The following is a 20,853-nucleotide window of genomic DNA, read 5'->3' on the forward strand; positions in this document are numbered from 1 at the left end:
GCCCCCAGTGTATCTGGGAGCAGGCGAATCCCTGTGCTGTATCAGTTTCTACTGGGGCCTCATTTTTATGTCACAAAAGTGAAACTAACTTCCTTGTTCCCTTTTTGGCTTCCAGAAACATCCCTTCATTCTGATGTACGAAGAGCGCACGGTGGATGTGGCCTGTTATGTCTGCAAAATCCTGGATCAGATGCCAACAAGTCCCAGCTCTCCGATGTATGTCGATTGACACTGCTGCTTCATCCAACTCTAGAGAAAGGGCGGAGAGAAAACAAGCTGTAAAGAATTTTCCTCACATATTGCAGTGTTTTTAATGCTCGCCCAGACACCATGTGCAATAATATTGGTGTTCTTTCCATCCTGTCTGTATACTATTGTCACATATAAAGTGCATCCCTGTAATACCTGATCACACAGTGTTAGTGTTGGTCAAAGAGAGACCTCGTCTTGCTCTTTTGTGGACATATTCATGAAATGTGGAAATAAGTACATTTATTTGTTGACCGTGATTGGATAGCACCTAAAATTCATTTCTAGACTCAAAACTTGGAGACTTCTCAGCGGCTACTGGAAAGATTTTTCTCTCAAACTCTTCCAATTATTGTTTCAAGTAATAATAATAATAATAAAAAAGTTAGGCGTTGTTTGTCTGAACATAATGAGACTTTGCCTGGAGGAAGAAGAACTTGCATAACCAACAAGATACTTTGCCTCCTGGAGTTGGAAAGGCAAAGGAGGATTTTATTCTTCACAAAGTGCAATAGATTTACTGTTATGAAATTCTGTTGCTTTACAGTCATAGTGTATTTTTGGGGGACAGTGCTCAGCTGAACTTCCTGTTAAAGAGAGATCATGTTAAATATAGCGAATATGTCTTTACCAAAAATATGTTGCATTGAAAGAGGCTAACATTAAAATATTCAGAGATGAGACATAATGTATTCTTCTCTCCTTTACCAAGCCAGCCACTCTTCATTATAACTAGGTGTCCTGTAAATTGTTACCTGCTAAGATAAGACCTTTGACCTGAAAAATTATTAAACTACTCGACTGAATTTAACCCGCTTGTGACCTGATTTATAGCTGCACGATGCTCACTAGCTGGCTTTGCTTTTACTCCAAAAAGTGCAGTGTATAGACTCTACAACTGTTTTTGATAAGCCACAATTTAATCAATCTCGTGATTATTCAGTAAATATTTATAATTCCTCTCCTGTTCCAAAACCATAATCTAGCACCTTCGACCACCAGGCACTCCTTCTTATCAATCTAGTATCTGTCATAAGACCAAATCTCTCTGGCTTTGCTTCCAGCCACCTGTATCCAGGACTAGGACTCGGAGTCCTTCTCCTCCAACTTGACTGTGGCTATTATACATACTGCTGAAAATAGTATGTTCTGTTTAGTTTGTCTGATACTTCATTCATTTTTTCCTGTGTAAGTTCAACCTCTTCTGTGATTCTGAGTGGCCCTAATTGTTGTATTCAGGTCTGAATTGCACTTGAATTGTTCAGTGCACGCTGGAGGTCTGGGTACCCTGGAAATCAGCCTGGTCTTCTAGCATCCAAGATGTGCTGTTCTGGCCAACAGTTAAACTCTAGAGCTGGTCAGAATTTTTGAAATTTGGTCTCTTTTTTAAAAATGACAAATTTCATGAAAACATTTAGATTTTTTCAAAATGTTTCTTTTTTCAGAAATCGATCGATTGTAAATGACAAACTAGTGCCTGTGGCTGGGCCTGGAAAAGAGTTCCCAGTTTTCATTTTGTAATTTTCAATTGGTTGGCCTAGCCACTTAGTGGGGTTTTCTCAAAATCAGAATGTTCCATTTTCATAAACAGTGCTTGGAAAATTTGGAAAACAAAACCTGGAGGGTTAGAAACATAATGGGAAAAGCTGCCGCATTGCCGGAATTCTTGTGGAATGTTTCCCCACTTTTCAACCAGCTCTACCAAACACAGAGGCTATGTCAAGACAGCTGCTAAACAGCACCCAACCCCTATGCCCTCCATGTATTCTCAGCTGAGAAAGGACAGAGCAAAGTCTGTGATCAAACAGGAGCACTATACTATTGCCCTTGACTCACAGCACTTCTCCAGATTTTTCAGTGATGTCTTCGTGTGTGGCCTTGAGGCAAGGCTCTGTTCCTAGCTTGCCCATGTTAGCTGTCCTGAGCAATTGCTTTTGGATACTGCCGAGCGTTCACAGCCAGACATGTTGGGCTTGCTTCTCTAGGGCACTGAGTGTCTTCAACTTCTACTGAAGTCTATATGAAATCAGGGTTCTAAGCCCCTCACAGGCTCCGGCCCATTGTGTATTGTATTCCTGAAGCCTCTGTCTGTCATGTGTGGCCATAACATCATGCGGGGGCGAAAGTTTTGCCTGTCTATGCTGGCAAAGACAAAACCAAATTCTCTTAACCAATGACTCGGTTCCCTACACCTTCAATTAATCAGATAAGACTAACTTGAAAGTATTAGCCATGCAAAATACCAAGAGAGCAAAACATGCTGTCATCTAATCCTGTCCTGGCATCACTATGGTAACAAATTTCCCCCTGGACCCTCACACTGGGAAATTTCCACCTGCTCACTTGGCAAATCACAGTATCCATAGCCATCCCCTGCAAGCACATGTCGCCTTGCTCCCTACCCCAAACCCATCCCACCATTGCTAGCAGTATCGCCAAGTTTCCATTCAGTCGATGGGAAATGGAAATTAGATGCTTTGAATTCCCAGTGTCAAAGCCAGGTTCGAAATGTGCAGTGGCATGGATGGCTATACAGAAAGGCAAATCTAGTGTATTAATCATAGGTTGTTATAAACTATTAAGGTGCAGCATTTATTACAATGTATCTTTATTTTTTAAAAAAAAAAGGTGTATAGTGTTCAGAAGCTGTGAAAATAGTGTAAGAACTGTACATTGTGAGCGCTGGTTATTTTTCTTGTACCATAGACAAATGTATAAAAATGATCACGAAGCTGATGTGCAGGGATGTTGCCTTATTGTCTGTACAATGGAGCTTGGTAACGTAAATTGCTTCAAAGAGCTCCAGAATATTTTCTCCTATATTCTGGTTTGACTTCCTCCTCTATTTAAGATATTATACATGGAATCAGAGTGTCTATGTAATAGTTCTATCCTTTTGCCTGCAGGTCAGTTGTAATAAAACTAGGATGCGACTGTGACCTTGTTATTTTTATTTTATAAGGTCAGAGACACAATGGGAAGATCCAGTAAATGCTATTGAAATACACAACCACCCTCCCCTTCAGACGGCTGTATTCTGGGGACATCGACCCATATTCGATGCAGCCTTTGTTTCTAAATCTGTTGTCAAATAAAAATCAAGTGTCCAAGGGCTCCCCTGCTCTCTCTTCCTTCACCTTCTGCGGCGGCAGGGGCTCAGCTGGTCTGGCAGTTGCTGTGTGCTGTCAGCTGCTGCTCTAAGGCTTTGGGGGAGCAAACTAGACAGTTGTCCCTATTTGCTGCCCCACAAACCATGTTGCTGTCTTAAGGCACTGCTCGCCTTTCCCAGGACGGCAGAGGGTCAGGCCTTTGCTATAGATCACCACTAAAGTATTGTTGTCCCTTTGGATCAAGCAATTAGCCAATATTTGGGGCCTTGCCAGGTTCTTTCTGTTTGGAGCAGAGGTTGGTAATATGAGTCAGGTCTATTCTTTGGTGCAATCCTGTACAAAGAATGTATGGAAAGTCCTGTTTCCCTGAATGCTGTAGGAACAAACAATAGCAGGCAGTTTCCTTGCTCAGACATGCCTTTCCAGCATGTTCCATGACCCAGAAGCTCTGCTTGTTTCTCAGTGTCTGCTCGATGTGTCCTGGCTTTCCCTTTCACAGACAGTTTGCCCAACATTCCTTTAGCCCCTGCATTTGCACCAGTCCCAGGAAAACCCCTCTTTTTCTCCTTGCATTAATTCTTGCTCAGGCCTTGACATGTGGCCCAGTGCCTTGGGCAGTGTCTCCTGTTATTGTTATTTTTCAGCTATTGTTATGTAAAAGAGGCTTAATGGTTCCTTCCATTTAGCCATAATGAAGGGTGCATAGCACATCCATTGGCATTAACCATATTTTTACTTAGCTATCCATCCAGAAACAAGAGATTCTTACACTTCTTGGTGGGCCAGTGCAAGATACTTTCCTTTGGACTTTCAGTGGCCATAAGGGTCTTTGCAAAGGTCATGGGGATAGTAGAAGCACACTTCTGTAAACAACTCTACAATATATTTCCCTACCTGGACGACTGGCTCCTCAAAGATTGAATGTATCCGGAAGTACAGAGGGTGACCACCACTCTACTACACTCATGGCAGTCCTTGACACATCAAGTAAACTCAGAAAACTCTACTTGCCTCTTGCCAGTCCAGTCACTCACATCTGTTTCTTGGCCTACATTTGCAGAACAGCAGGGCTGAACCAATCATCCCAACCTGGCAGCCTGGTTTTTGGAAGGGCAATGAACATTGAAGGGCCTTGCTCAACGGAGGTCCAATTCATATTGCTCAATAGTAGGAAAACTTCTACATGGAAGTGTTATGCTGCCAAGTGGAAGTGGATCTCCGTGTGATGCCAGCAGCATCATTTTCCCCAGAGGAACCTGGGATTCCTCACATCCAGGATTAGCTGCTGTCATTAAAATCATCTCATTAAAGGTACATCTAGCTGCTATGAATCCTTTTCACCCCTTCTGGCAGAGCCGCCTTATATCATCTTCCACAAAGACAAGGGATCTCTGAGATCGCACCCCAAGTTTATTCCCAAGGTTCCTTTGGATTTTCATCAACATCAGACAATCTACCTTGTATTTTACCCCAAACTGCACAACACTAGAGAGGACAGAAAACGCCACTCTCTAGATGTTCACAGAGCACTGGTCTTTTATCTAGACAGGACAAAGCCCTTTGGAAAATGCCTGAGGCTGTTTATTTCCTTTGCTGAGTGGATGAAAGGAGAAGCGATTTCTTCCCACAGGCTCTCAAAGAGGATTTCCACCTGCATGTTCTTATGCTGTCAACCAGTGGTGTTCCTCTGCTCCGATGGGTCGAGGCGCATTCTGCAGCGCTCAAGCTGTCTCAGTGGCCTGGCGACAAAGACTCTTGCTCTCGGAGGTCTATGGAGGGCGACTTGGAGCTCCGTCCGCTCCTTTACCAGCCACTAGGCTCTGATTCAGGGATTGGCTTTTTTCATTAGGTATAAAGTCTCACTTTACAGTGGAAGGCTCAAACCAGCGGTTCCCTTCCTGAACCCACAGCTTCAGGGCTAGACAATACTACTGCTTTTGAGGAGGAGGAAACCAGAGCTGGCTGTGCAGCCACATCCTGTAGGGCAGTGGTTCCCAAACTTTAACAACCTGTGAACCCCTTTCACTAAAATGTCAAGTCTCGTGAACCCCCTCCTAAAAATGAATATTTCCAGGGATTTTCTCCTTTACCTGTGCATAAATTATAAAAGCAGTGATCTTGGCACTATAACATTTGTTTTTATGACATGCTTATTATTCATTATTATTTATCATTACAGTATTTTTATATTATGCAAATGGCAACACATGTCCAAGATCTCATTTTTGTAGCTTGAATAATAACTTTGAATAAGCCTGTTATAAGACAAGGCTCCTATGTTTCCTCGAGGAGTATCATATGTGAAAGAACATGAAGGTATTTAAGAAGCCAACTCAACGAGTTCCCCCTACACAAGCATTCAGGTCTTGAGAAGTCCAGGCAAACAACGCTCGTTACAACAAAGCTTAAACTTGTTCTTCATCATAATTTTAAAAACAACACTAGCTGCCTATTTAATTTTTAAAACAGCAAAAAATATCCACCTCCCTTTCCATTTCTTATGAGTCTTGAAGTTTAAATCTCCTCAGTGTGGTAGATGTGCTTGCTTTGATCTGCTTTGCTCTTGGAAGTTGAGGGGCTCCGGGCTGCTGGCCCCATGCTGCCTGGGGTCCCTAGGGACAGCTCTGTCTCCCATTAGGGAATTTTTTCCAGAGAACCCCCTGTAACATTTCGCAAACCCCCAGGGGTTCACGAACCCCAGTTTGGGAACCACTGCTATAGGGTGAGCTGCTCTCTCTGCTGGGCAGAGAAGCAGCCAGGTGAGCACCTGGTGCGAAGAAGTCAGTTCCACTCAATGCATTATGAAGCTTTTGCTAGTTCAACCTGAAAATATCTGTCCCATCTGAGCAGCAGCACCAGAACAGCAGGGTGAGCTGGCAGTAGCCCTCCAAGCAGGGGTCCTGGTCCTCTCCCCAGAGGTCATGGAAGGGTGGGTAGATGCAGGGTGGATGCATGTGTGTGTGTGTTTGGAGTATGGGGCTACGTGCAAAGAGCAGGAGTAGAGGGTGTATGTATGGGAGATGTGTGTGTGTAGGGGATGTTATTCACACACCCATACTTGTTTGTAGTTCACCAAGCTGAGAGGATTCTGTTGACAAGAACTGGGTATGTGCCAGTAGGCTGTCAGTTGGGAAAGGTGTGTGCGCACTGAGACTCTGTCACCTCCGGGCTGAATCAACAGCATGCCATCATTGAACTCTGCCAGTGTCAGAGCCCTGAAAACCAGCACTGGCAAATAGCTTAAGATGTCAGAGATTCAATCCTGCAGAGTGATTTTAAAATCAAAGTGGTGCAAGTCTCAGAGTTTTCCCTGAAGGGAGTGGTGGGGCAGATTCAACCAGCTGTCACCCGTTAGCCTGTGACTGTGCCATCCCCTCAAGCCAGACTACACCAATCTCACTCTTTCTGACAGGGGTGTCTGGTCCTCGTGTCCTGCCCAGAGCAGCCTTGATTTCCCCTGCTTCCCTTTGATCCCCAAATTTGGTTCATCCCTGCTGCAAAGGCAGCCCTCGTCATGCCTTCAGCGCTCCATCCCACAAAGGGTTTCTGTGCCTGCCAAGTGATTTCTAGGGCACAGCCATCACACTCAGTAGCCTGTCACACATCTAGCAGCTAATCTCTAGCCAAGCACGTTGGGAACATTGTGTTTATACATGCCACGGCAGGGCCAGACACAGGCCAGTGCAATTAGGGTGGCTTCTGCACCTCATCCTGCAGGGCTCACTCTTATCATGCCAAGAGCAAAGGCAGAGTCTGGTGCCTGGAGCTGGATGGGCTCCCTCAGGGCAGGACTGAATTGCTCTCAGTTCTCTGTCCCCAGCCTGGTCATTTCTCCATCTTTATCGGATCTGAGACGTGGTGCTGAAAATAGGCTGAGCAGAGCTGAAAACAGCACTCGGGATGGTGGCGTCCCATAAGTCCATAGGCATCCAGCAAATGTGTATGGGCTCAACATTGTGGTATCTAGGTGGCTGCTTGCAAGTATAAATATGAGGACATGCCCCAGACCCACCCACTGATTTTTCCGATCTCATTTCAGTGTCCAGTACCTGGAAGGCTCCTTTAATTTCCATCTATTTAACTAGCCACAGAATTCAGATCTAGGCTTCAAACCAGGTGGTGAAAGGTGCAGGACTTTGCCTGGGGAAGGAGGAGTTGGTGTGTAGTGTGGCTCGAGCTCTGGGTTTGAAGCCTGAGTGTGGTCTTGGCTGGGGACCATTGCTAACAGTACCCTCTGCATGAGAGCATTTCTGGGCCTGCCCAGATCCGCACAGTTGCCAGCTGGAAGCATCCAACTCAGGCGTATAAAGGAAAACACTGCTCAGTGTCTGGCAACACCCAGGAAAATGAACAGGCCATCGGGGGCCTACTCTGGGTGTGACGACCGTGAGCTGCTGAGCCTGGGATGGAGACCAGGGTCGATAGCTCGGCTGCTCTGGTGCAGTGGAACTCTCTATGATAAGAGCAAAGCGCGTCCGTGCAGGAGACAGAGCTTTCGCAGGGCTGTTCCCAGGCTGTGGAACCAACACCCCCAAACGAAGCACCAGTCCAAACCTCCCCACCTCCTACTCCAAGTGCCCAGCACACGTCTCTGAGTGGCCTCCCCTAACACCAACACAGTGATGTCTGCAGGGAGTATTTACAAAGGAGCACTAAGGAATGAATGGGTAAGGCAGGCCGCAGCGCTGTCAGCTCCACACCCAGCCATGGGGACTCATGGGGTTGGGGTAGGATGTGGGAACTCTAGGGTGAGCCAGGCTCCAGGGTAGGGTACCAGGGAGCAATGCTCAGGGCTCTGTGCACTTTTCAGTTAAGAAAGAAATGGAAAATTTCTTTGTCTTGAATGTATAAATCTGTGAGATGTCCCCAGGCCCAATGTGTTCACTTAGCCCTGTGCTCTCTACACACACGGCACGGCTGGGACAGCCCTTGTCCAGGAGCTCTCTGCTGCACATCACCTGGTAGGGGAGCTGCTGTTTCATGATCCAGGGAACTGGCGTCAGAGGGCCCATGTTCCTTGGAGGAGCTGTTATTGAGGGGACACCAGGGAAACTGGCCATGCTGGGAAGTTAGGCTGGAGGCCACTCGGCCACATGGACAAAGCAGGGCACAGAGTTTGATAAAGTGCCACTTGTTCAACCTAACCTGCATCCAGCTTCTCTCTTTGCTAATGAAACAGCTCCTCCCACTGTTAGGTTTGCCAATTTTGGTTGGACGTATTCCTGGAGGTTTCATCACATGACACAATCTTTAATTAAAGATTAATCTTTATTTCCTGGAGGCTCCAGGCCAGTCCTGGAGAGTTGGCAGGCCTGTCCACTGTAGAGATTCTGCACTTGCTCTTGGAGCCATGTGTACAGATACCGTGGGCTCCCCAGTGGCCATCCCAGCTCAGCAGCCGCCCTGCTCAGGAAATGTTGGCCCCGCTAAAATCTGGGAAAATAAATAAAAACATTATTTGGTTCTGAGTCACTTGGTTGTTTTCCCCCAGCTTTCTCCAGTGACTCACCAACCATCCCAGAATGATCTCAAGTCCAGCAGGCAGGCGGGGCATAGTGTGACCAGGCCCTACACCAGGTGCACTCCTCATGGTACAGAGCAGAGAGATGGCAGAAACGCTCGCTGAGCCTGACATTCCTAGGAAGGGCTGCTCAGAAAGGCTGTCCTGGCACCTGAGCATGTGTGTGTGTGGGAGGCATATCTCGCTTCGCCCACCCTCTTTACGGCACAGAGCTGTGAGCCATGGCTGAGGTGCACAGGTGCCTTATTTTCTTGTGCTCTTAGTTTGAATGCTGCAGTTGGGTTAGACACCCTCCTATCAAAGATGGAAGCTCTTAGAGGGTGGGGAGTGGGCATGAGCTGTCGGGGAGCACCACGACGCTCCTCGCTTGCTGTGAATGGTGTGTGGGGGGCTCTTTCCCTGCTCCGTAAAACTCCACCAGCCATTTCGGCCTACGGAAAGTGAGATGGGCTGGGGTTGTTTATTGGCTAGTAATTTCCTCCGCCACTGTGTGTTCTGCACTGGAAGGAGAAGGAGCCGCCTTGCTGCAATCCCAGCTGGAGCTACTGTCCATCTGGATAACTTTCCAGCTGCAGAAACTGTTGCAGTGTTAGGAATGGAAGAGTCATAGCACAGTACTCCCAGCTCTCTGCAATGACTCCCTGCTAGGGTGACCATACGTCCCATTTTGGCCAGGACAGTCCCTTTTTTAGGCCCGTCCTGACTTTTTTGGCAAAAGTGGGCATTTGTTCCATTTGCTCTTGCCAACTTGACTACTTGGAAAGAGCAAACGGGACAAATGCCCACTTGTGTCAAAGAAGTGGGGTGCGGAGGAACATGCTGGGGGGCGCATGGCGATGCCAGCCCTGTGCAGGTGGGGAGACAGGGCTCCAGTGGGGGGGCAGGCAGGGCTCAAGCAAGCAGCGATGCCAGCCCCGTATGGGGGGGTGAGGAAGGGCAGAGCTTGGGTGAGTGACTCAGGCCCCTTGGGGAGGGGGGTGGCTTGGGTGAGTGGCTCTAGCTAGCCCCAGGTAGGGGGGTGCAAGGGGTGCTTGGGCCAGCCCTGCACGGTGTCCCGTTTTCCCTTTGGGAAATATGGTGACCCTACTCCCTGCAGACACTTGTCTTTCACCGTCAGGAGGTCTCACCCAACGATGCTGAGCACCCTCCCTTCCCCCCAGAGCTGGATGTGGCCCAGCAGAGACCAAGCGTGTTTTGGCTGCGAGGGCAGATAAGGCCCAATGGCGCTAACATGAAGTGTGATCACCCAGTGACAGCTCGCAACAGAGCACACTTGGTGCATTGTGCTCTGCACACGCTTCGGCTCTGTCCCCCAGCAGTCAGGGCTGGCACCAGCAAACCAAGCTGGTGCTTGGGGCAGCACATTTTCAGGGGTGGCATTCCAGCCAGCTGTGTGTGTGTGTGTGTGTGTGTGTGTGTGTTTGCTTGCTTGCTTGCTTGCTTGCTTGGGCAGCAAAAGCCTAGAGCCAGCCCTGGCAGCAGCAGCGTGTCCTGCACCGGGGGTGCCCTGGGGCCGCTGCAGTTCGCGTCGGGGAGCAGCGCCCGCACCTTATGGCTGGGCGGGCTCCGAGCGCAGGACACTCAGGCTGGGGGCCGCCCCTCGGGGCACACGGAGCTGCCTTCAGGTGCCGCAGGGTGGCCGCCCCCCAGCACCGCAGCTGGGGCTGGCAAAGCGGCCAGAGCCGCCCAGGGACTGCGGCAGGGCAGCCAGAAGCAGCAGTAGGAGCGGGGCCATAGAGGGCAGGGTGCTGCTGTGCGGGGCCCACGTCCCGCTCTCTGGGGCTCCGCTCCAGATTAATCAGAATTAATCCTTTAATTATCGGATTGCTACTATTATTAATTGATAATAAAAAGTAAAGGTTTCTCTTGCAGATGCCGAGGCAATCTCTGAGACCTCTGCCTGTGCCTGGCTCTTCCAAGGAGACCCGAATTACTATAGGGCTGCATTCTCAACGACACTTAAGCATCTAAATCTCAGAATCAGGCCTCACTGGAACTCACCAAGCCCCCATATAGCTACCCTCGAACCCTGTAGGTGCCAAAGTGCCCTTGGTGCCTGTTTGCAGAAGACGTTCCCGCAGTGCCCTTGGCTTTGTGCCTATTCACTGCAGCCTCACGCTAGGCGCCTGCCGCTGCACGACCCAAGAGAAGCTAGGCATCCCCCGCCTAACCCAGCTGCAGGCCCAGAGCTCACAGAAAACAGCTGGGAGGGTGGGGGGAAGAAGGACGAGCCTCATCTCCCTCGTAACTTGTAGCTCAGTGGTTAGAGCACAGACCAGGCACGTGGGAAATGCTGGGCTTTGCTGCCTCCTAGGGGTGCGCGCTAACCACCAAGCTATGGCGCACTCTGATGTGGGGAACCCCTCGTTCTTGCTTGTTGAAGCTGTTCCACTGTGGCTAACTAATGAAAGACTCATTGGGCCCCAGAGAGGGAGCTACAGCATGAGAATGGCAGCCAGTCTCCTTCTCCAATGCCTTTGCCTGACTAGCAGAGGCAGCTGCTAACTCCGCATGCTGGTGTTGTGGCTCCCATTCGTAGGTGCCTAACTCTCCCCAGGCATTGTATAGGGAGGCTGAATGCCTCACCCAGACTGTGGATTGGACGAGGCGCCTAACATTAGGGACTGCAGTGCTCACTCTGAGTCCCCTTTGTGGCACTAGCCCTCTCTAGCTATTCTGAACACCACACCCCTGCTAGAGCCAGGAGCATCCTCCAGCACTCTCAGGGCTCTCTACTGCAGCCACCAACCTCCCAGGAAAAAACAGGGGCCTTGCTGAAACTCACCAGCACCTCTCCTTAACCAGCCAGAGGGGGTGCTGGGACTTCCGCCAGGTGGTCCTTACCTCAAGCTGCAAAGCTCCTGCACCAGAAAACCTGCTGTGCTTGTGCCCTCGCTCCTTTCTCTTCCCCTGCCACAACTAACCATGACTGCTGGCAGGGCCGGCTCTAGGTTTTTTGCCGCCCCAAGCAAAAAAAAATTTTGGCTGCCCCCAGCCTCAGCCCTGGGCTCTCCCCCCCACCCCACCCGCACCCCCTGCCGCCCCAGCGCTGGGCTTCCCCCCTCCAGCGCTGACTCTGCCCGCTCCCCCCTCGCCTCCAACCAGTACAGCGCTGGCAGGGTCAGGGTAAGCAGCGGGGCTCCCGGGCCGCGCCTCAGCCCAGGGTCCCTCCAGACAGGGCTCCCGCCTCCAGGACTGGCCGGGACCGGGAAGGGCAGAGCCGGGGGACTGCCTGGCAGGGGTCTGAGGAGCCGGGGCAGGGCAGCCCCAGAGGGAGCGGAGCCCCAGAGAGCGGGACGTGGGCCCCGCACAGCAGCACCCTGCCCTCTATGGCCCCGCTCCTACTGCTGCTTCTGGCTGCCCTGCCGCAGTCCCTGGGCGGCTCTGGCCGCTTTGCCAGCCCCAGCTGCGGTGCTGGGGGGCGGCCACCCTGCGGCACCTGAAGGCAGCTCCGTGTGCCCCGAGGGGCGGCCCCCAGCCTGAGTGTCCTGCGCTCGGAGCCCGCCCAGCCATAAGGTGCGGGCGCTGCTCCCCGACGCGAACTGCAGCGGCCCCAGGGCACCCCCGGTGCAGGACACGCTGCTACTGCCAGGGCTGGCTCTAGGCTTTTGCTGCCCAAGCAAGCAAGCAAGCGCGCGCACACGCACACACACACACACACACACACTCACAGCATGAGTAAATGATGATCCAATCAGACTGCAGAATTTCCAACCTGCACCATGATCAGAGAATTGACACCAGAGCTAACTGACAATCCGTTCTGTAGCTGGGCCAGGGAATGCGCCAGCTGCTTTGCTGGTTTCATGTGCAAAGCTGTGCCATTCTCCTTGTTCCTTGGAGTCCAGGGAAGCAAGGAGCCTCAGGCAAAGCTGGCAGGCAGGGCTCCCCACTGGTACATTGCAGCAAGCCAGGGGATAACAGAACACAGCTCGATCTGTCGAGAGAACCCAGCAGACATTTGACACAGAAGCTAGTCATGCTGGGTGCGAGAAGCTTAGCTTCTGAGGCTTCCACAGCACGCTGGGAAAGCATAAGGTGTTTGGGCAGCCACTAGCGCACCAGCCATTTCATTCTAACGGGACAGTATAACTCACATCTGATCCAGAGATCAGATTTTCTAAAAGCTTTGCAACCCTCAGACCAAGAGAAATGCTCCAATTAGCTTGTTATGAACCTGCCAGTAAAAATGTGGAGTTTAAATAAATGCAGAGCCCTTAAGGCTGAGCTCCTGAGAAGCCCACAGTGAACTGTGTGACACTGAACCCCATATTTGTCATAATAATAATATTATTATATGGTTATGGCATAATTATCATGCATTTTGTTCAAGATAAGTCATGTCAGGTGTCATTGGAAAAGTTATGATTTGCTGAATATGATTATCCTATTTGTATGCATGTAACATTTTTGTATCTGAAGTTATAAATACTGACTATGTATCTGTACTTCAATTGTAGTTACACCTGAATAATGCCAACTAGACAAGATGCTTTCAGTCTAGATAGCCTTTTGGAAAGGGCCTATTCAGGGCAATGAGACCTGGGGATTCCAAGCTGTAATGCAAGTGCAGCTTGTCCCATAAGAATCTGCAGCCTGCCTGTCTCATCAGCCCAGGTGAGAATTTGCTATTTCATATCCTATCTTTCTAGTATCTTAGACTTAGTTTGTGTTTTGTTTATTTACTAGGTAACCTGCTTTGATCTGTTTGCTAGCACTTATAATCACTTCAAATCTATCTTTAGTAGTTAATAAACTTATTTTATGTTTTAATCCAAACCAGTGAGCTTTGACTGGAGTGCTTGGGGAAAAATCTCTGCTTGGTTACCACAAGTGTGCACTGTTCTCTTCACATTGAGGGAGAGGCAACCCAGGTATTAAACCCATATACTGGCCAGATTTGACCAGGGCAGGACGGTACAGCACTGGGGTGCTAGGCTGGGAGGCTGGTAGCTAGAGAGCCTGCATGTGACTGCAGCTGGGTGTGTCCCTACCTGTGTGAATGCTGGTGAAAGTGTGGGCTGGAGGGCTTTGCAGCTTGTCACAGCAGCACAGTGTGAGAGGGAACCCAGGCTGGTGGGTCAGAAGGCGCAATGGTTCCCTTGTTCCAGGTGGCACCCTCGGGGGAACCTGTCACAAACTGAACACTGAATTCAGTGGCTGTCCTTCTCCCAGCTGAGCAAAATGAAGCAGCAATCAGAGAGCAGAGAGAGTGACAAGGCAAGAGGGTATTTAATAATGAAGGTGTTGTTGGTAACATAGCTGAGGAAACGTGTCTGTTTACAAGTTTTAAGTTGACAGCATCACTTTAAATAAGGAAATACATTTGTCGAGAGGAGAAAACTATCTGGAAAGCCCTGTACATTTAGGCAGTGCAGCAGCTAAACTACTTTGGATTCAAGTGCTATTAAAATTCACCATGGAATGGTTTCTAAAATCTCTCACTTATAAAAAAAGAAATTCTTTTAACAAATTGCAACTTGTGATTGTTCTAGCTACCAGTGTCCAGTGAACATTTGTACAATAGAAAAGTGGTGCTTTAAATAGTGACTTAAAAAAGCTACTAACATGTTCTTTATACAACATGCAACAACATAATATCTCATCACTGGGGCCAAAGAGGGCTGCAGAGGGCTCCTCCTCAGACTCCAACAAACCTTCAGCAAGTCACCCACGTGGGAGTGCCCCTGCTCCACAGTCCCTTTGCACTGGGCTCTTCCCCAAATGACTGCATGACCAGTGTGCTGCCCTTCCAGTAACACAAATATTAAATACACGCAGGCTGGAAATATTTTAACAATCTTTGTCAGCAACAATATTTACTTTTGCAAAACAGCTGACAGGTAATTCCTAAAAAAGTAGATGCATCTCTAAAACAGTAGATATCAGATTATTTGGTGGAAGCCTAATGGTGACGAGCTGGCCCTTTCTCACCGGAGAGCCCGGTGAACAATATTGCACCGTGATTCAGAGGAGAAAGGCAGGTGGCTTCCTACTGCAGCCAGGACTGCAGCAAAGCATCTATCTCTGATGAACTGGGAAGAACGAGCTCCTCTAGCCTAGTGGATTCACAGCTCTTCTCCGGATGACCTTGCTCTGAGCCGAGCAACTGGCGGGGCAGCAGTAAACTCAGCAAAAGGAAGGAGAGAGGAGCAAAGGGGAGAGGGGCGGCAGGGAGGGGGGCTGGCATAGGGAGCATAGACTGCACAAACAGATGGTCACACAAACTCCAGCCATAATTAAGGACCTGTTTTGACCCATTCCATTTCTTGGGGAACACACAGGAGGGGCTATTTATTGCAATTGAATTTCTGTGGCTCTCCCCCACCCTCAGGGTTCCCTGCAAGTTCAGGAGAAGTTCATCCTCAGGTTTCTCATACTGCAGAGAAAAGCCCAAGGGATCCCCTCCAGAGCTTCGGTTTGTTTACTTCCCGATTCAACAGGCTCCTTGTCCCCTGCTGGAGACATATTTATACCACACCAGTTATTTATACCACCCCAATAGGAAATCGACAGCTCCGTCAGTGCATCAGGTTCTTTCAGTAGCACTATGAGCAACCTGAGCAGCTGGAGTCAGGTATCAGGACATCTGTGGTTTGGGCTTCTTTGAGGTTAAATTATAAAATGTAACTGTGCAGCATGGAACACGCCTTGGCTTTCACTCACTAAAAGTGACCATATGAGATGTGCTCACATGAATTCTGGCACATCTCTGACATGGCACAACTCACTGCCCTTGACTGGAGAGCAGCTGTCTGTGCTATGGGGACTTGGCTTCAAAACCATTTTCGATCAATGACTAATTGGAATGGAGACAGGAAGCAGAGCGAGGTGGGCCTGGCTGTACAGTGAAGTGTATTTTGTCACTGTGGTGGGCAGAGAGAATGGCACTAGCTGCCCACAAGACTTCTGACCAAACTGGGCCTTTCTCCATGGCTAAGACGTGCCGTGCAGTATTTCTTAAAGGAGATGAGGCGGCAATGCCTTGGACCCTGTTCTGGATGCTTTCATGCTTCCTCCCAGGTGAGGTCTCTTTTCCACACAATATGTCACGAGCTACTCCAGTTCTCATGTGAATAGCTGCTAAAACTGAAAAAGCATTAAAAAAATGTTTTAGAGAAGTCTCATTTTTAAAAGGCATCAATAGCCACATAGGTGTGAAAAATAAAGGGTCAGTGTCATTGTACTGACAATTCTTAGTCACTGAAAAAGGATAGGAATTATGTACTGGGAAAAATACTCCAGTTTCCCCTGACTGGTTGGCACATTAGCCCTTTGGGCCAGGACTCAGTTCCTGTTGGTTCTGTTGTTTAATGAAAGGACTTGTGGTTGGCTGCTTTTGCTGTACATCCCCATCTGTATTGCCACCACCTTTCACCACTGCTGTAAGTGAAGGTCCATGGTGGTGTTTAAGCTGAGATCAGTGACGTCTAGGAAATCTATATTGAAGAGGCTGGGCCCGGTGGTGGTGAAAGAGCCAAAGCCAGTGGCTGAGCTAGGTGGGGTGAGATCCAGCCATTCCATCGTTTCCCAGGGCGATTCAGTGAAACTCATTTGTAAACCGGAGCCTTCAGCAGAGGAGGGTGACAGTTGGGTCTCCATGGGTGAGAGAGGAATCTCCTGGGATGTCAGAAGTTCATCTGCAACTTTGCTGGAAAACCCGTCGATCAGCCCTTCAAAGTGAGACTCCTCACCGCCCATTTTCAGGAGGGGGATCTCACTGACCTTTCCCAGGGGACTCTGGGAATTTAATAAGACTTCGAGGTGAGTGTCATTGCTGCCAGTGCAGTGGTCAAATGAGAGTTGGGCTGAGGAAACATGTTCAAATGGAGCAGAGGCCTTTGGAAGTGAAGCGCTGGCGTTCCCTGAAGACACCGTTATCTGAGGTACTTTTTGGAGGCAGGAACGATCTTCTTTGGCAATGGCTGGCATTTCTGTTTGCAAAAGAAATGGAGAGCTTAGACCCATGCCATGTAACAGCCTGAGCCATCTGCACTGGCCACATGCTTTGACTGCCTGCTTTCCCTCAGAGCCTACTCCACCGTTCTGCTCCACTCAGGGTTCCCCCAACCTTATCAGTGCAAAAATGGACATCTTCCAACAAGACTACCTTTCTCCCTGCACCATTTACCCCCACAGACACACACTTCACATCCATCCACCGGCTCCCTTTTCTCCAGCTTATCAAACACAAACTGCCTGTCTTCAGTTGCAAGGCCCTTCCTGGCTTAGCCCCTGTACTACTTATCCTCTTATCTGCAGTCGTGCTGCCGCCAAGGATGCCAGCCTACATTGCCCATGAGTTTGATTTTCCAATACACGCCTTTGTGCTGTCCCCCACATTGCCCCTGTGCATGGGAGGAGCTCCCCAGAGACATCTGAAAACCCATCACACTGTCCTCCTGCAACTGCCCCCTTGCAACAACCCTCTGCTGAGAGACCTCGGACAGAGAGTGCACTGGGACTGCTGCTGCTGACACTGATCAGCATGGTCTCACTGGGGAAAGGAGAGCCAGCCCAGGGTATGTGGGGGAAAGTGCGGCACAGACTGGATGGCCCAACTGACTCTCACGCTTGGGGTGACTCAAGATCAGAATGTTGCTCTGACCCTTTGTAAACAGGACACCTGGGTCCTTGGCTTTCTTGGCAAATCACCCCAAAACCCAACATGGCCTGGTTTGTCCATGTCATACAGGACCCTGCTAGTACCAGCCCTCAACTGCTCAGCTTTCAAAGTCACCACGAGGCCTACTCATGGAACGCTATGATCAGCAATGCCTGAGAACACAGAGACAGCCCCTCTAAGGAGCGAGTGACAGGAGATGCTTTTAAAGCTTGATTACCTAGTATGAAAGCCAACTGACAGCTAAGCATCAATGATGCTTTCCCGATAGGCACTGGCATATGGACAGGGTACAGACAATGGCCTTATAGGCCATTATCAGAGCAGATAATGCCTCTTCGTAGCTCGTATGTGTGGGCAAGGGGCATAATCAGTGTTCCCCAAAGGCATGGGCCTAGGCAATGCTTTGCCTAGACATGGCCGTGGTAAATGAGTGCGGGGAATGGGCACTGTGTGACACAAAAGCCATTAGTGGTCATTACTCTGTGTCAGCAATGCCTGACAGAGTCCTTGCAACCAGCACATGGATGGCATAGTATTTATCTCTAAAGACAGTCATGTGAGGTATCAAATGAAAGCTTATATTCTACTGGTTAGCATAAGCATCATGAAATGTCTGTACAGGTGTTCTTCAAGAAGTTGTATGTATGTGCTAAAAATAAGTTTACACTAGGTAACCAGGCAGAGCTGATAACTGAGGTTCTCCCAGACAAAGGAATGTTGCTTTACCTGGCTGCACAGTCTCAGGTGTAAAGCAAGCCTAAGTCAACGGGAATTATATTTGCATCTGAGGCAAACGGGACGAACATATTAACAGGCTAAGAAAGCTGCATGGCTTCAGCTCCCCAGAGAGGAAACAGCAGAAGAGAAGACCTTTATCTGGGGGCACACTTCCAAAGGATACAGTGCCAAGGCTTACTGGACTGTAAGAAGGGTGCCTCCCTTTGTTGAGCAAAAAGAACAGCACTTTTTGTATCCATGAAAGCTGGATCCTGGCCCTGGTGGCTGGTGATACTGAGAGGTTGCTTTAGGTAAACTGCTTATCTGAGACCAAGATTTTCACCTGCTAAAGTTATGTTTGTCTCTCAGAAGTGTGTGTTACACTCTGTTTTATTTGTAACCATTTCTGTTTTCATTATCCTTCTTTATATCATTGAAATCTCTATCTTTCTTAATAAACTTCTCTTTGTTAGATCGTATGAGGAACTCTGGGCTGTAATATTAAGCAAAGCGTGAATTCTTAGTTGGAGATAGCAAACTTGGTATAATTTCTGTGAGTGGCCAATGGCAGGGGCTGGGTGTTCCAGGGGAATGCTTTCTGAGGGGGCTCAGGAATTGCGGAGCAACAAGTGTTACCTGTAAGGCAAAGTAAGGGCTGACAGAGCCCTGAGAAGTTTGTCTGGGATGGCTAGCCACTTAGTACCAGCAAATCTCTCTCTAGCTGGAGCAGAGGGGTCACACAGTAACTAACAGCTCTGGGCCCCCTAAGAAGGCATCACAGTATCATTGTTCTTCATGGGAAATGGGCACAGACAGAGCTCTCTAGGGAATGGGCGCGGGCGGTGCTCTCTCTCTAGGGAACGGGCGCGGGCAGTGCTCTCTCTCTAGGGAAGGGGCGCGGGCAGTGCTCTCTCTCTAGGGAACGGGTGCGGGCGGTGCTCTCTCTCTAGGGAAGGGGCGCAGGCGATGCGCTCTCCAGGGTACAGGCACAGGTGTTTCTCTTTCTCCAGGGAACAGGTCCAAGTGTTTCTCTCTCTCCAGGGAACGCAAGTGGTGCTCTCTCTCTAGGGAATGGCTGATAACCACAGGACAGGCTCTCCACAGGAAAGTGGTTACAGTAACGCACATGGGGATTTGTTAAAATCAAAGCTCCCCAGCAGTGGTGGACATGTGCAGGGCACCTCCAGAGCACTGCTCCACTTGTGTAATGGAAAACAAATCTTTAAAACCAGCCTCAGCCATTCCTTCCTCAGGGAAAGCCGCTGCAAGATGGCAGCCTCAAAGAAGGCAGCTCCAATGGGGCTCTCGCGGTCCCATGTTCATCACCATGGCGCTGAGCATGCTTTTCCAGCAAGGGCACTGTGTGTAAGGTATCAAATCTCTGCCTACCTCCACTCTCAATCAGCACATCCAGGAGCTCGTCCATTTGCTGACTTCGAGTCATCTGCTGCAGCAAAACACCACAAGAGGAGAGCAGGGGGTTAGAAGCGGTTTCTCAGGCCAGGGGCCAGAGCACAAGATGCAGCTTTGCTAGTCCTAGAGTGCTGGAAAGGTGAGATTCTCCATGCAGTGTGGATGTGCTTGGCTCCCGATTTCCTAATTTGCTGTGGCTAGTGAGCAATAAGCTGGTTTCTGTCCCCTCCCTGCAGGTAGAACTAAGCTCATAGGCTCCATGGTCACTGCACAGCCACCTTTGACAACCATTTAAATCAGCCTCTGCTTTGCACCTGGGCTTCAGGAGCCTGAGGACCAAGTTGGGTGCACACAGCCTCCTTGGGACTCTTGTGCCCAGCACACCCAGTGCTTGCCCCAGCAAGATGCCTGCTCCCCTCTGCCCTCATCCCTCTGCTGGCCAGCCGAGCCTTGCTGACGAAATGCACTTTCCCTGTTGTTTCCTTTGATTTAAATACAAAACAACTCCTCGTCCCCCAGCCATTATGTGCCAATATTTAGTGCTATCCAATGGCCCACGTGGGATGAGTTTGGTGGTCTCAGTCTAGTTACCAATGGAACAACTATCCACCATCACAGCTGGCACTAAGTGGCACCCTGTTTGCAGTCTCATGCGATGCGAGGGACGAAATGGACTATGGAGACTGAGCTACCCTCTCCACCTCAGGCATAAGGCTGAGGCACTCTGGCAGGGGGCAGAGCAGGCCAAGCTTGTATTTGCTCTGGGTCGAACTACAGAAGCCAAGGTTTTCCAAAGTGACTAGTGATTTGGTCTGCCCAAGTTGGGACACTTCAAAGGGGCCAAGTTTCCAAAGTTTCCCCTCCTCCCCCCTTGGACCTCACATCCATTTGAGGTGTCTCAACTTGGGCACCAAAAACTGGAGCTCCGCGTATCACTAGCCCCTTCTGCTCTGCTTGACCAGGGCCTCAGTCCGCAGGGCTGTTAGCCTAGCACCTTTCACCAGCACAGTATTCAAATAAAATCAAGTCTGATGCTTTTCTGCACATTGAGACAATAGTTAGCAGCTAACGCCTGGATGCACAACAGGCATTAAGCAGCTAAGGCCCAGTTTCTGGACCACTGCGATGCACAAAACTCCAGTTGCTCCCAAAGGTGCCTACGGTTACTCAGCACCTAACAGTATGCAGTAAAAGTTCCCTAGTGCCTGTGTTCCTGC

General features: G+C 49.4%; 2 protein-coding genes across 45 annotated transcripts in view; one reads left to right on the plus strand and one right to left on the minus strand.

Moving 5' to 3' along the window:
* Positions 1–3,188, plus strand: part of MAP2K4 (mitogen-activated protein kinase kinase 4) — a 169,574-nt gene extending 166,386 nt beyond the window's left edge. For all 23 annotated transcript variants that reach the window (XM_065562686.1, XM_065562689.1, XM_005305120.4 and 20 more), the window contains one exon: positions 116–3,188. In XM_065562686.1, the coding sequence (XP_065418758.1) occupies positions 116–229 (114 nt within the window). In that variant the 3' untranslated portion in view covers positions 230–3,188. The remainder of the gene's footprint in view (positions 1–115) is intronic.
* A 10,905-nt stretch (positions 3,189–14,093) lies between these two features.
* The window catches only part of MYOCD (myocardin), a 489,253-nt gene continuing 482,493 nt past the window's right edge, over positions 14,094–20,853 (minus strand). For 15 of the 22 annotated variants that reach the window (XM_065562675.1, XM_065562678.1, XM_065562671.1 and 12 more), the window contains 2 exons: positions 19,613–19,670; positions 14,094–16,814 (listed from right to left, as the gene is read on the minus strand). In XM_065562675.1, the coding sequence (XP_065418747.1) occupies positions 16,255–16,814; positions 19,613–19,670 (618 nt within the window). In that variant the 3' untranslated portion in view covers positions 14,094–16,254. The remainder of the gene's footprint in view (positions 16,815–19,612; positions 19,671–20,853) is intronic. The other 7 variants (XM_065562679.1, XM_065562672.1, XM_065562669.1 and 4 more) reach the window with 2 other exon arrangements.

Source organism: Chrysemys picta, chromosome 12, assembly GCF_011386835.1.
Source record: "Chrysemys picta bellii isolate R12L10 chromosome 12, ASM1138683v2, whole genome shotgun sequence".
In the NCBI taxonomy this organism is placed as follows: Eukaryota; Metazoa; Chordata; order Testudines; family Emydidae; genus Chrysemys; species Chrysemys picta.